The sequence below is a fragment of the Pan paniscus genome, chromosome 18 (assembly GCF_029289425.2).
Source record: "Pan paniscus chromosome 18, NHGRI_mPanPan1-v2.0_pri, whole genome shotgun sequence".
Taxonomy (NCBI): domain Eukaryota; kingdom Metazoa; phylum Chordata; class Mammalia; order Primates; family Hominidae; genus Pan; species Pan paniscus.
Window position 1 is genome coordinate 1,448,046 of NC_073267.2, and position 12,773 is coordinate 1,460,818.

A 12,773-nucleotide genomic window follows, 5' to 3' on the forward strand; every position below is an offset into this window, starting at 1 on the left:
AATTACATTGGTGGCCTGGAGCCGTGGCACTGGCATCAAATGCTGACCTGCTAGGAGGCTGGGCCCTGGCTTGGTGGGAGGGAGGGTTCCAGGATGAGCTGCTGGGGTCCCTGGGGGAGGGGCTCCAGGCTGGAGTGACGGGGGCAGGGAAGGCCCTCGTCACCAAGCCTCTTCTCCTCCTACCGTGGCAGCTGCCCTTCCTGTCATCCCTGAGAGTTTGAGACACTCCGACCCTGACCCCAGTGCTGCACGCAGCACCCAGGACCTCCGCTGTAGTGAGCGTGGCCCGTGTTGGGCAGGGGGCGCTGCTGCCACCATCATCCGGGTCCCAAGCAGGCCTGCCAGGGGTGAGGGGGAGCCGTGGGCGCTGAGGCCTGTGGTCTGCGCCAGGTGGGTGCTAGGAAGGGCGGCCCCCGAGAGTCAAGCACAGGCCCAAGTCCAGAGCCAGGGGTGGGGGCGGCCACTGGGCTGCCCCTGAACCAGCTGTGAGAGGATGCCCAGCTCTGTCTCCTCCTCGGTTCCCACGTGTTGGGGACGGCAGGGACTGGCAGAGCTGGTGCCTCACTTCCCAAGGCTGTTCGCTGACAAGTTGGCGCTTTCCAAATGCCGGCTTCTACCTTAAGGAAGGTCCCTCCTGGGTCCACAGTCAGCTGACGGATTGCCCCTCCCTCCTTCCTCTGGTTCCCTGGTCAGGGTGGGGCCGCGCAGCCCTGGGACAGGGGCCCTGGAAAGTCTGCCCCGAGTTGTGCTACCGTCCAGGCCTGGAGGGTGGGACGGGGAGTCCTGTCCGGTGGGTTGCATGGCGGTGCCCCGACATTCCCCCTGCCCTGGGGCCCTCCCAGTTGCGCAGGGCGCCCTGCCTACAGCACCCCAGCGCGGGAGCCCTATGCAACCTGGGCCCCATGTGGGCAGCTAGGCCCTGGGAGTCTGAGTGGCCCTCACTGGGGCCTCACTACCGATGCAGCCAGCCCACCGAGGGCTCCTGCACCCCGCTTTCCTGATGAGCCAACGCCGAGGGCCAGGGGGCCGGGCCTGGGACCCTCACGGAGCAGAGCCCGGCCAGGCGCAGGCCCCAGGCGCCACCTGGTGGCTGCTTTCAGGAGGGGCGGCCGTCGGTCCCGAGTCCCCCACCCCATCCTGGACACCCCCACGCGCGCACACCCATGGCGGGGCACCGGCTGACCGGGTGGGCATTTGGAGGGCCCCGTGGGGGCGGGTCCCGGGCCGCGCCGGTGTGCTCCTTAACCCGCGGCGACACATGGTTCGAGCACGTGAGCATGCTGGTAATCATGCTCAACTGCGTGACCCTGGGCATGTTCCGGCCCTGTGAGGACGTTGAGTGCGGCTCCGAGCGCTGCAACATCCTGGAGGTGAGGGGCGTGGGTCGGGGTGGGGGAGGGGCGTGGGTCGGGGTGGGGGAGGGGCGTGGGTCGGGGTGGGGGAGGGGCGTGGGTCGGTACGAGGTTTATGGTTCAAGGCGGAGTGGGGCGGGGGCGGGGCAAGGTTCAAGGTGGGGCGTGGAGTGGGTCAGGGTCGGGGATCAGGGCGAGGTTCACGGCGGGGCGCGAGGTGGGGCTGGGGGTGGGGCAGGGCGAGAGGCGAGGTTCAAGGCGAGGCAGGGCTCAGCTCCTGGGGCTCAGGGCGGGGCAGGGGCAGGGCGAGGGGTGTGGCAAGACTGGGGGCCGGGCTCTTGCAGGGCTGGGGTTGGGGGTTGCGGGCTGAGCTGAGCCGTTCCACGGGCCCTCCTGATGCCTCCTCCCGCAGGCCTTTGACGCCTTCATTTTCGCCTTTTTTGCGGTGGAGATGGTCATCAAGATGGTGGCCTTGGGGCTGTTCGGGCAGAAGTGTTACCTGGGTGACACGTGGAACAGGCTGGATTTCTTCATCGTCGTGGCGGGGTAGGCCCCGCCTCGGAGAGGCCACAGCGCTGGCGAAGGGGCCCCGCCCACCCCACAGGGATCCCTGTGTCCCACCTGTAAAGAAAAATGGGAGGTGTGTTCTAGAGGGATCCAGGTAGAGCCAGGGACCCTGTCTGGGACTCCGGAGACCCTCCCTCCTGGGCACAGGTGAGGGAGGTGGCCTCCTGATGTGACCAAGGGTTGTGCTCCTGCTACCTCGGGGCCCTTCCTGGCCAGTACAAGGTCCTCCGGGTGCCGGGCTGGCCGGTTCTATGCCTGCCCACCCTACTTTGCACCCCAGCCCCACCCTGGACCACCTGGGCTCCTTGTTGAGCTGCTCCCCCTCGGCCCCGCCCCCAGCATGATGGAGTACTCGTTGGACGGACACAACGTGAGCCTCTCGGCTATCAGGACCGTGCGGGTGCTGCGGCCTCTCCGCGCCATCAACCGCGTGCCTAGTAAGTGACCGGCCCCAACTGGGCTTGAGATCAACAGGCCTGTGTGTCCGCCAGCCCGGCAGAGCTCTCGAAAGGGCCCCCAGGAGCACAGGACTGGGAAATGAAGGTTACCAGGCACTCCGGCCCCAGCCCAGACCCCAGCAGTGGGGTGGCCCCTGCCGCTATCCGTGGGCCTTGCATGTCGGGAGAATCAAGCTGCGGTGTGGTGGGCAGTCAGCATTCACAGGGTCCCTGGCTCCCACACGGCCGAGTGACAGGGGCCACTCCGAACCTCCGGTTCCTTCTCTGCATGGCATCTGGGGCAAGGCTGGAGGCCGAGCAGATCCCTGGTGGCTTTGCTGTCTGGCGCATCCTGGTGTGGCTCATGGTGGAGACACTCTTGTGGGTGTGGCTCAGCTCACCTGGGGGCTCTGTGCAGCCCCGCCTTCACACCCACACAAGCGAGGGGAGAGCCTGACACCTGTCCTGAGGACACCTCGCTCTCCCCACCCGCCACTGCTTCTGGCCCCTACTCTCCTGCCAGGATCCCCACCTAAGGAAAGGGGAAGTTGGCTGGCCAGGGCTGGGCCTCCGTGTCCCCTGCTGAGCAGCTGATTTTCTAGAAGGAAGGCTGGAAATCCTTCAGGATTTGGCCAGCAGGTGTGAGGAGGGGGCCTGGTGGAGAGGAGCCGCTGTGTGTCTGCTGTGCGCTGGGTGTGAGGGGAGGCGGAGGAAGAGCTTCCGGGAAGTCATATGCCTGCTTGTTTGGGAAACATCCTGTCAAATCCGGGCCACCCACCTGCATCAGGGGATGGGGTGGGATCGTTCTTTAAGCACTCAGGGCTACATTCAGCTGCTCCGGCTCCTGGGGGTCGGCGCGGCCCCCACGAGGCCGTACCAGGCGCGAGTGCATACTGCGTGTAGATGTGGCCCCGTGTGTGCACGTGCGGGTATAACACAGCCTTTCTGGCTGCCTGACCTGGGTCCTGGTGGCCTTGGCACTCAGGGCTTGACCTGCAGCAACCCCCCAAAGTCACAGACCCCCAAGGCTAGGCACTCCTTCCCATGGGGCCTCTGGCTTCCCGAAGGGCAGGTGGGTCATCCTCGTGCCACTGGTCCCTGAGCCTGCCTTCCACCTGCCTGCCTTGGCTCTACTGTGCGGCTCAGATAGGGCTTGAATACTGTGTGACTCTGAGCAACTAGCTGAGCCTGAACCTCAGTTTCTCCTGGAATAGTGCAGTACAGGAGTACCCATGACCCCAAGGGTGGCTGAGCATGCAGTGAGGGGACGCGTGTGTGGCTCTTGGCCCTTTGCCCGGCACCCACTGTACACTCAGTCTGCACGCCGGCCTGGCCCCACCTGTTGAAGCGTGAAGCAACCCAGCACACACAGCCCCTTCCTTCCACGGATGTTTACTTTTCAGGTTAAATTGCCAGAGTGGCCCTAATTGTCGCCAGCAGCCTGGCCTCCTGGGGACCTGCTCCTGTCTCTAGGAGAGAACTAGGGAACTCTTCCAGACTGGATAATACGCTTCTCATAATGAGGACACGCTCAGGGCTGCATCCCGTTCTGTTGGCTTGGGGTCCGCTCTGACCTCTGGATCATCTGTGATCTTTGAGGCGGTTGTGGTCTGGCCAGGGCAGTGCTCACTGATTGTCTGCTCCGGTCGGCTCTTTTGACACTTCAGTGCTGCTCCTGGCTCTGACTCACCCTTGTGACCTGAGGGGCCCGTTTTGCCATTGATACCCCTGGGTGCTGGGTGAGAACTCAGCGTCCCCAGGTTCCTGGCCCAGGGCTTTACCTGCTGCCTTAGCCTGGCCCTTGATTAAATTTGAGGGAAAGGATGTCTTGGGGGAGCAGGCCCAGGATGGAGCGAGGGGCGCGTGGGGCTTGGCTGACCCACTTGCTGGATTAATCTGGAGTTCACGTAGCCCATAGCACCCAGGACCGATGGCTTCAGTGCTACCTCCTGAAAAGCCGCTGCCGGTCCTCCCCACCGCCTCCAGCAGCCTCTCTCTGAGACGGGGCTCTGTTCTGGCAGGATTCTCACTGGGAATCAGACAAAGTTTTCAGGATCCCAGACCTGCTGCAGAGACCCCCAGGAGGCAGCCCACCACCTGAGGTTCTGGGGCTCCCGAGGCTCCTGCTGCCTTGGTGGCAACTTCAGGGTGTCGCCAGACAAGCCTCGAGGGCCACTGGGCTCCGCCTGGTCATCCCGAGCCCGAGATGCCACGTGGTCAGACCTGCCGCAGCCAGTTCCCTGCCTCGGCCAGTCCCCTGCCTCCACTCCTGCCCCTCCACACCCCAGCCCTCCAAAAGCAGCAGACCTGCTGCCCTGGGATGGTTGGAGGTGGAGACCTGGCGCCCCGCTGGATGCACGTCAGACCCCAGGGTGTCAGTGTCCCTGGAGGCCGGTGGTGGTAGGAGGGGAGTCCCGATCACACTAGGGGTGCGGGAAAATCACCAGGGGGTGGCCCGAGTCAGTGTGCGGTGGGCGTGGACACCCACTGTGAACAGTGGGCGGGGCTCGGGGGTCCCGGGAGGGGCTGCAGCCCCGAGGACACTCCTGCAGGGCTTAGCAGTGCCAATCCTGGCCTTGCTGCCCACAGGCATGCGGATCCTGGTCACTCTGCTGCTGGATACGCTGCCCATGCTCGGGAACGTCCTTCTGCTGTGCTTCTTCGTCTTCTTCATTTTCGGCATCGTTGGTGTCCAGCTTTGGGCTGGCCTCCTGCGGAACCGCTGCTTTCTGGACAGTGCCTTTGTCAGGTGCCCAGGCCCCACCCCCGTGAGGCCCCTGCCCAGACGGCCCTGCCCACCATGCAGATAACGCACTATGTGGCTCCACCGCCCCACGTGGCTCTGCCCACCGTGCAGTCACCCGCCCCGCCACTGCTGTCCCCGTCATGGCTCTGTCCACCATGCTGTTTCCTGCCCCCACCCCCCATCATGGCTCCGCCCACTGTGCAGTCGCTGCACATATGCCCCACCCCCATCATGGCTCCGCCCACCGTGCAGTCGCACATATGCCCCACCCCCCATCATGGCTCCGCCCACCGTGCGGTCGCTGCAATATGCCCCACCCTCATCATGGCTCCGCCCACCGTGCGGTCGCTGCATATGCCCCACCCCCATCATGGCTGTGCCCACCGTGCGGTCGCTGCACATATGCCCCACCCCCCCATCATGGCTCCGCCCACCGTGCGGTCGCTGCACATATGCCCCACCCCCCATCATGGCTCCGTCCACCGTGCGGTCGCTGCACATATGTCCCACCTCCAGTGCCACTTTCAGCCCCCAAGACAGGTTAGTCCCAACACTTCATCCCCTCCCCACACCCCAGAGTCCATCACACCTTACCCCAGGGTCTCCCCTCGGCCCTTGCTCTGCAGTCTCCTCAGCCCTCACCCCGGGGTCCCCTCAACCCTCACCCCGAGTTCTCCCCTCAATTCTCACCCTCGAGTCTCTCCTCAGCCTTCACCCCAGGGTCCCCTGAGCCCCCACCCCAGGGTTCCCTCCGCCCTGGCCCTGGGGTTCCCTCCCCTCAGCCCTCACCCCTGGATCCTCTCAGCCCTCACCCCAGGGCTGCCTCCTTTCCCTCACCCCAGGGCTGCCTCCTTTCCCTCACCCCAGGGTTCCCTCCCCTCGTCCCTTGCCCTTTGCCCCTCATCCACTTCCAGGAGGAGCTGAGGTCTGAGCCTGGGTTTCTGGCTCTTGGGTCTCCCTCCCTGTTTGTCTGTGCTGTTCTTTGTTGATTTCTCTGTCCATCCCTGTTCTTTGTGTGTTTGTCTCTCTGTAGACTTGGGCTGAGGAGAGTGTGGTTTCTGCAATACCACTGTGTTCTTGACCCTGGTCCTGGCTGTATCCCCTGATCCGGGTCTTGACCCTCAGTCCTATCATGCCCCCTGACCCTAACCGTGCCTCCCTAACCATGATTAGTCCACTGGCCCTGACCCTGATCACGTCCCTGACCCTGATCACGTCCCTGATCACGATTGTGCCCCCGACTCTGACCGTCCCTTACCCTGATTGTACCTCTTGGCCCTGGCTGTGCCCATCCCCAGGAACAACAACCTGACCTTCCTGCGGCCGTACTACCAGACGGAGGAGGGCGAGGAGAACCCGTTCATCTGCTCCTCGCGCCGAGACAACGGCATGCAGAAGTGCTCGCACATCCCCGGCCGCCGCGAGCTGCGCGTGCCCTGCACCCTGGGCTGGGAGGCCTACACGCAGCCGCAGGCCGAGGGGGTGGGCGCTGCACGCAACGCCTGCATCAACTGGAACCAGTACTACAACGTGTGCCGCTCAGGTGACTCCAACCCCCACAACGGTGCCATCAACTTCGACAACATCGGCTACGCCTGGATTGCCATCTTCCAGGTGGGCGGCAAGATGGTGGGACGGGGACCCTGGGGCACGGCAGGGGAGCGGGTGCAGGACTCGCCCCCCCAACCCAGACCCCAGGGGCACGGGGAGGAGGAGGAGGGGTCGTGCGGGCCCAAGTCAAGCCACTGCCCCCCCAGGTGATCACGCTGGAAGGCTGGGTGGACATCATGTACTACGTCATGGACGCTCACTCGTTCTACAACTTCATCTATTTCATCCTGCTCATCATCGTGAGTGTGGGCGGCAGTGTTCGCCATGATGGGCCCTGGTGTTAGCTGGCTGGGGGTGGGGTGGGGTACCTGGGTGGTCATAGGGGCTCCTGTCTGTCTTCCAGCTGAAGGGAGCACACAGGGGAGGGAGGCAGAGCTTGCAGGGGTGGGGAGGTGTGGCTGGGGACCCCAAGAGGCCATGGCATCACCTAGACAGGGTCCAGGCCTGTGGGTGCTGGCTCAGGGCTGAAGAGCCAGGAACACCCTGGGGAGTGCATAGCCTCCCAGCACCGCTTTCCACGGGCGTGTGTGGCCCCAGCTGTGCTCCTTAGCTGGTCCTCTCATAGGCCCCAGTGGGTCCTGGCAGAGTTGGGTTAATCAGGCCGCAGACGTCTGTGGGGTCCTGGGTATACCTAGAGCCACCCTGCGAGGACCTAGCAGGTAACAGAAGCAGACAGACGTCCCCAGTTTGTTCTGAGAGAGCAAGCGAAGCGAACGATTAGAGACTTGCTGCACGCTGGCCCGTGCTAAGGAGGAAACGCACCTGGGGTGCTGGGGAGGGGAGAGTGGCCACCGTTGAGAGGGTCATCTCAAGGCCAGATCTGCAGGCAAAGGAGGGGCCGAGCCACATGGAGAAGCAGGAAAGAGGGTTCCAGGTCTTTTGTCCAGATAGGCACAAAGTAGCTACTGTATGCCGTCTGCTCCAGACGTGGGGGCTCAGCACTGAACACCGCAGCAGCCTGCCCATAGCAGGGCACCCCGCCCACTGTGCCTATGACGTGGCTCCCACTCGAACAGGCAGCGCACAGTAGGGCTCAGTGGCGAATCAGGGACTCGCTCACTCACTGCCACTTACCCGCCCGCCCCCGTCACAGGTGGGCTCCTTCTTCATGATCAACCTGTGCCTGGTGGTGATTGCCACGCAGTTCTCGGAGACGAAGCAGCGGGAGAGTCAGCTGATGCGGGAGCAGCGGGCACGCCACCTGTCCAACGACAGCACGCTGGCCAGCTTCTCCGAGCCTGGCAGCTGCTACGAAGAGCTGCTGAAGTACGTGGGCCACATATTCCGCAAGGTCAAGCGGCGCAGCTTGCGCCTCTACGCCCGCTGGCAGAGCCGCTGGCGCAAGAAGGTGGACCCCAGTGCTGTGCAAGGCCAGGGTCCCGGGCACCGCCAGCGCCGGGCGGGCAGGCACACAGCCTCGGTGCACCACCTGGTCTACCACCACCATCACCACCACCACCACCACTACCATTTCAGCCACGGCAGCCCCCGCAGGCCTGGCCCCGAGCCAGGCGCCTGCGACACCAGGCTGGTCCGAGCTGGCGCGCCCCCCTCACCACCTTCCCCAGGCCGCGGACCCCCCGATGCAGAGTCAGTGCACAGCATCTACCATGCCGACTGCCACATAGAGGGGCCGCAGGAGAGGGCCCGGGTGGCACATGCCGCAGCCACTGCCGCCGCCAGCCTCAGGCTGGCCACAGGGCTGGGCACCATGAACTACCCCACGATCCTGCCCTCAGGGGTGGGCAGCGGCAAAGGCAGCACCAGCCCCGGACCCAAGGGGAAGTGGGCCGGTGGACCGCCAGGCACCGGGGGGCACGGCCCGTTGAGCTTGAACAGCCCTGATCCCTACGAGAAGATCCCGCATGTGGTCGGGGAGCATGGTGAGGACCCAGCCCCCACCCCATGGAGGAGGCGGTGGGACCTAGGCAGGGCGGGCAGGGTCTCCGGTGTGTCATTCCCACACCCATTGTGGGCACTCTGATGAGCCCAGCTTTGACTTGTGGAACAGACCAGCTGTGCCTCTGGAGCCCATAAGAAGGGGAAAGAGGCAGGTCCCGCCCCTGACAGCGCCAAAGCAAGCCCCCGGTGGCCCACAGCTCACGGCAGGAGTGGTAGCCGCGGAGGTGGGATTTTGAATCTGACAAGGCTTGTCAGACCCTCCTGGGCCAGCATCCCGTTGCCCCTGCCTGGCCCCGAGAGGGACCGTATGCTTGTGTCCACAGCCTGGACGCTTCCCTGGAGGACGTGCAGCGTCCTTCGTGGCCATTGAGGCTGGCCCCCCTTCTAGGTGGGGACGCTGAGTGGGGGAGTTGGGGGGAGGCACCGTCGCAGAGTCACCGAGAGTCAGGAAGAGAGGCTGACGTGGGGTTCTCCTATGCGGGGCCTGGGCCTCCGTCCACCAGGTGAATGGGAGACTCCACGGCCCCCAGATGGTAGGGTTCCACACAGGCCTGGGGGCCCTTCCTGGTTCTGTACACAGATGTAGAGACGCAGGCAGGGGTGTGTCCCCCGTGGTGGGGAGAGGTGCGAGCGAGGGTGCCGGGATGCTGTGTGTCCTCATGCGCTGGTACCCAGGGTGTGCAGACAAGAGTGTTGGGCGCATGCTCCTAGCCCTTGAATTGTGGGAGTCCAGCCGCTGTGTGTTATAAGAGGCACACGGGCTCCAAAGACAGCGTGAAAACATCACAGGACGGCTCGATGGTCATTTTCATGTCAATTTCGTGTTGGAGTAACCATGGTTTGCTCGCATCGAGTCAAACAGAATCCCGTAGCTAACTTCGCCTGTGTGCTGTGGCTGCTGGGAAGTGGCTGCTGTTATATTTCTGTGGATGGCACAGCCCAAGGCAGGCAAACGTCTCTGCACCTAAGTGTGTCCCTGCCCCAGTACGTGAGCAGGAATGCGGCTGTGGGGGTTGGGTGTGTGTGCCCAAATGTATGGCTTTTCTGATGTCTGTGGCTGCTGTACCCACGAACTAGTGGGTTTAGAACAGCGGAAAATCACTCAGCTCTGGAGGCCAGTGCTCCAAAATCCAGGCCTTGCAGGGTTGCTTCCTCTGGAGGCTCTAGGGGAGAACTCTCCTCGCCTCTGCTAAGTTCTGGCGGTTTTACCAGTCCCCGGCTTGTCAACACGTCCCTGCGGTCTGTCTGTCTTCACATGGCTCTTTGGTTTCTTCTTATTGGAACAGTCGTGGCTCAGGGCCCTCCCTACTCCAGAATAGCTTCATTCCTCATTGTAACCCATGACACCTGCAAAGATCCTGCTTTCTGTGAAGTCCACTCACAGGTTCTGGAGGTTGGACTCTGGATGGATCTTTCTGGGGGGGACACATTAACCCCACCGCTCCTGTGTGTGTGGGTTCCCGGGCCCCTGTGGCAGCACCACTGAGTGTGCCTGCCCTTGTCTGTGCCCTCTCCCGCAGGACTGGGCCAGGCCCCTGGCCATCTGTCGGGCCTCAGTGTGCCCTGCCCCCTGCCCAGCCCCCCAGCGGGCACACTGACCTGTGAGCTGAAGAGCTGCCCGTACTGCACCCGTGCCCTGGAGGACCCGGAGGGTGAGCTCAGCGGCTCGGAAAGTGGAGACTCAGATGGCCGTGGCGTCTATGAATTCACGCAGGACATCCGGCACGGTGACCGCCAGGACCCCACGCGACCACCCCCTGCGACGGACACACCAGGCCCAGGCCCAGGCAGCCCCCGGCGGCGGGCACAGCAGAGGGCAGCCCCGGGCGAGCCAGGCTGGATGGGCCGCCTCTGGGTTACCTTCAGCGGCAAGCTGCGCCGCATCGTGGACAGCAAGTACTTCAGCCGTGGCATCATGATGGCCATCCTCGTCAACACGCTGAGCATGGGCGTGGAGTACCATGAGCAGGTGCGGGCTGGCCTGGCCACGGGGTGGGCTCCCTGTCACGCTTGCAGGGCCTGGGGAGTCTCAGGAGGCTTCCAGCAGCCCCGACGCCTGACCTGATGGTAGGACGGTCAGGCAGGGCCCTAGAAAGCTGGAGATGGTGAGGATAGGAGACCAGGTGTGCCGAGCCTCCACTGGAGGGGATCTCCTTGGATTCCTGGCCTCCTCTCTAGATGGCAGCTGATTAGGCTCCTTTTGAGATGCTGCTGCAGCCCTCGTGACCCTTTGGGTCTTGATGCAGCCAAACCTGCTCCCAGATCAGTGCCGGGGAGGGGTGGGAGCCGCCGGTGGGGCCCCAGATCAGTGCCGGGGAGGGGTGGGAGCCGCGGGTGGGGGTCCCAGATCAGTGCCGAGGAGGGGTGGGAGCCGCGGGTGGGGGCCCAGATCAGTGCCGGGGAGGGGTCGAACCGCGGGTGGGGCCCCAGATCAGTGCCGGGGAGGGGTGGGAGCCGCGGGTGGGGCCCCAGATCAGTGCCGGGGAGGGGTGGGAGCCGCGGGTGGGGCCTCCTGAACTGTCCCCACCTCTGCCTGCAGCCCGAGGAGCTGACTAATGCTCTGGAGATCAGCAACATCGTGTTCACCAGCATGTTCGCCCTGGAGATGCTGCTGAAGCTGCTGGCCTGCGGCCCTCTGGGCTACATCCGGAACCCGTACAACATCTTCGACGGCATCATTGTGGTCATCAGGTGGGTCCCCACCCTCTCCCCAGGCCAGAGGGGCCCGGGAAGCTCCACTCTGGCAGAAATCCCACCTGCAGAGCAAAACCCAGAGCACAGGAGGAAGTGCAACGACAGCTCTTTATGACAGGCCGTGGGAAGCAGGTGCTTGGTGACCCCAGTGGCCCAAGGGACCGTCCTGGGCAGAGTCCCCTCCCCAGACACTATGCTTCCCTGCAGGCACTACGGGGTGCGCACCTGTTAGGTCAGCTGCGTCTCGGATGTTTCTAGAAACTAGCGGAGCTGTTCCCTGCAGGAACAAAGCAGGTGTGCGGTGGCCTCAGGGCCGAGCTGTTCCCTGCAGGAACAAAGCAGGTGTGGGGTGGCCTCAGGGCCCAGCGAGAAAGACCAGCTTAAAAGGCTGAATCCTGCTTGCTGCTGGGGGAGCATTTGCTACAAGAAAATTAAACCAGAAAGGATTGGGAAAATTTGAGGGGAAACGCCCCCGGTCTTCCCCTAGGAGGACGCTCATCCCTCAAGAGTAGAGAGGGGTGCGGGGTCTCCCATCCCGGGGCGGGGAGGGAGTGAGCAGAATGGACAAGTCAGGTCTGACTGTGGAAGGCCCAGGATAGGAGAGCGCCCTCGGCGAAGGAGCTTCCCTGCCCTGGCCAGAGCCAGGCTTCTTTCCCAGGGGGCGCTGGGGGCCGGGTAGCCCCCGGGGCCATCAGCGGATAAGCGGCTTTTGAGGTGCTTCCGCAGCTGTTCATGCACTTTGATGCAGCCATACCCTTTCCCATCTGTGGGATGCAGCACAGGCCGCTGTGGCTCCCTGGCTGGTGACCCTTCTTCCAGTGGGACAAGGGCCTGGGGTCAGGGATCGTGGCCCCGCTCACCCTCGCCCCCACCTGTCCGCAGCGTCTGGGAGATCGTGGGGCAGGCGGACGGTGGCTTGTCTGTGCTGCGCACCTTCCGGCTGCTGCGTGTGCTGAAGCTGGTGCGCTTTCTGCCAGCCCTGCGGCGCCAGCTCGTGGTGCTGGTGAAGACCATGGACAACGTAGCTACCTTCTGCACGCTGCTCATGCTCTTCATTTTCATCTTCAGGTGGGCGCAACCCCCCTCCCGGCCCGCCCAGTGTCTCACCCCAGGGCAGCTGGGAGGCAGAGGCCCAGGGCACCCCCGCAAGGAGAAGGAGCCCTCCCACCAGCAGCCCCAGAGCATCTGCAGACACTCGGCCTCTGCTGCCTTCATTTGAGAAGCACTGATTGGGCACCTACTGTGTGCCACGCGCTAGACATGCATGGAGTCAGATGGCAGGGGTCAGAGATGGGCCGCCAGGTGGACAAGCTGGGGATTTACTCAAGAGCAGAATACCGGGGGTGGGGGCAGGCACCAGGCTCCAACTGGGGTGTTCTGAGCGCCTGCTGTGTGCCAGTCTAGCCTGGAGCTCAGGGTCAGGGTCGGCTGGAGGCTAGGCAGCCAGGCAGGCCGGGCTTTCAC

The 12,773-nt window shown here is 64.1% G+C and overlaps 1 protein-coding gene across 9 annotated transcripts in view; it reads left to right on the forward strand.

Moving 5' to 3' along the window:
* CACNA1H (calcium voltage-gated channel subunit alpha1 H) overlaps nucleotides 1–12,773 on the forward strand; it is a 71,543-nt gene that overhangs the window by 42,041 nt on the left and 16,729 nt on the right. For 7 of the 9 annotated variants that reach the window (XM_055099146.2, XM_055099139.2, XM_055099142.2 and 4 more), the window contains exons 3-12: nucleotides 1,258–1,370; nucleotides 1,765–1,898; nucleotides 2,259–2,356; nucleotides 4,946–5,105; nucleotides 6,401–6,716; nucleotides 6,860–6,952; nucleotides 7,807–8,596; nucleotides 10,136–10,584; nucleotides 11,155–11,306; nucleotides 12,192–12,377. In XM_055099146.2, coding sequence (XP_054955121.2) covers nucleotides 1,258–1,370; nucleotides 1,765–1,898; nucleotides 2,259–2,356; nucleotides 4,946–5,105; nucleotides 6,401–6,716; nucleotides 6,860–6,952; nucleotides 7,807–8,596; nucleotides 10,136–10,584; nucleotides 11,155–11,306; nucleotides 12,192–12,377 — 2,491 coding nt within the window. Of the gene's footprint in view, nucleotides 1–1,257; nucleotides 1,371–1,764; nucleotides 1,899–2,258; nucleotides 2,357–4,945; nucleotides 5,106–5,527; nucleotides 5,643–6,400; nucleotides 6,717–6,859; nucleotides 6,953–7,806; nucleotides 8,597–10,135; nucleotides 10,585–11,154; nucleotides 11,307–12,191; nucleotides 12,378–12,773 lie in introns of those variants that run through there. The other 2 variants (XM_055099143.2, XM_008960949.5) reach the window with 2 other exon arrangements.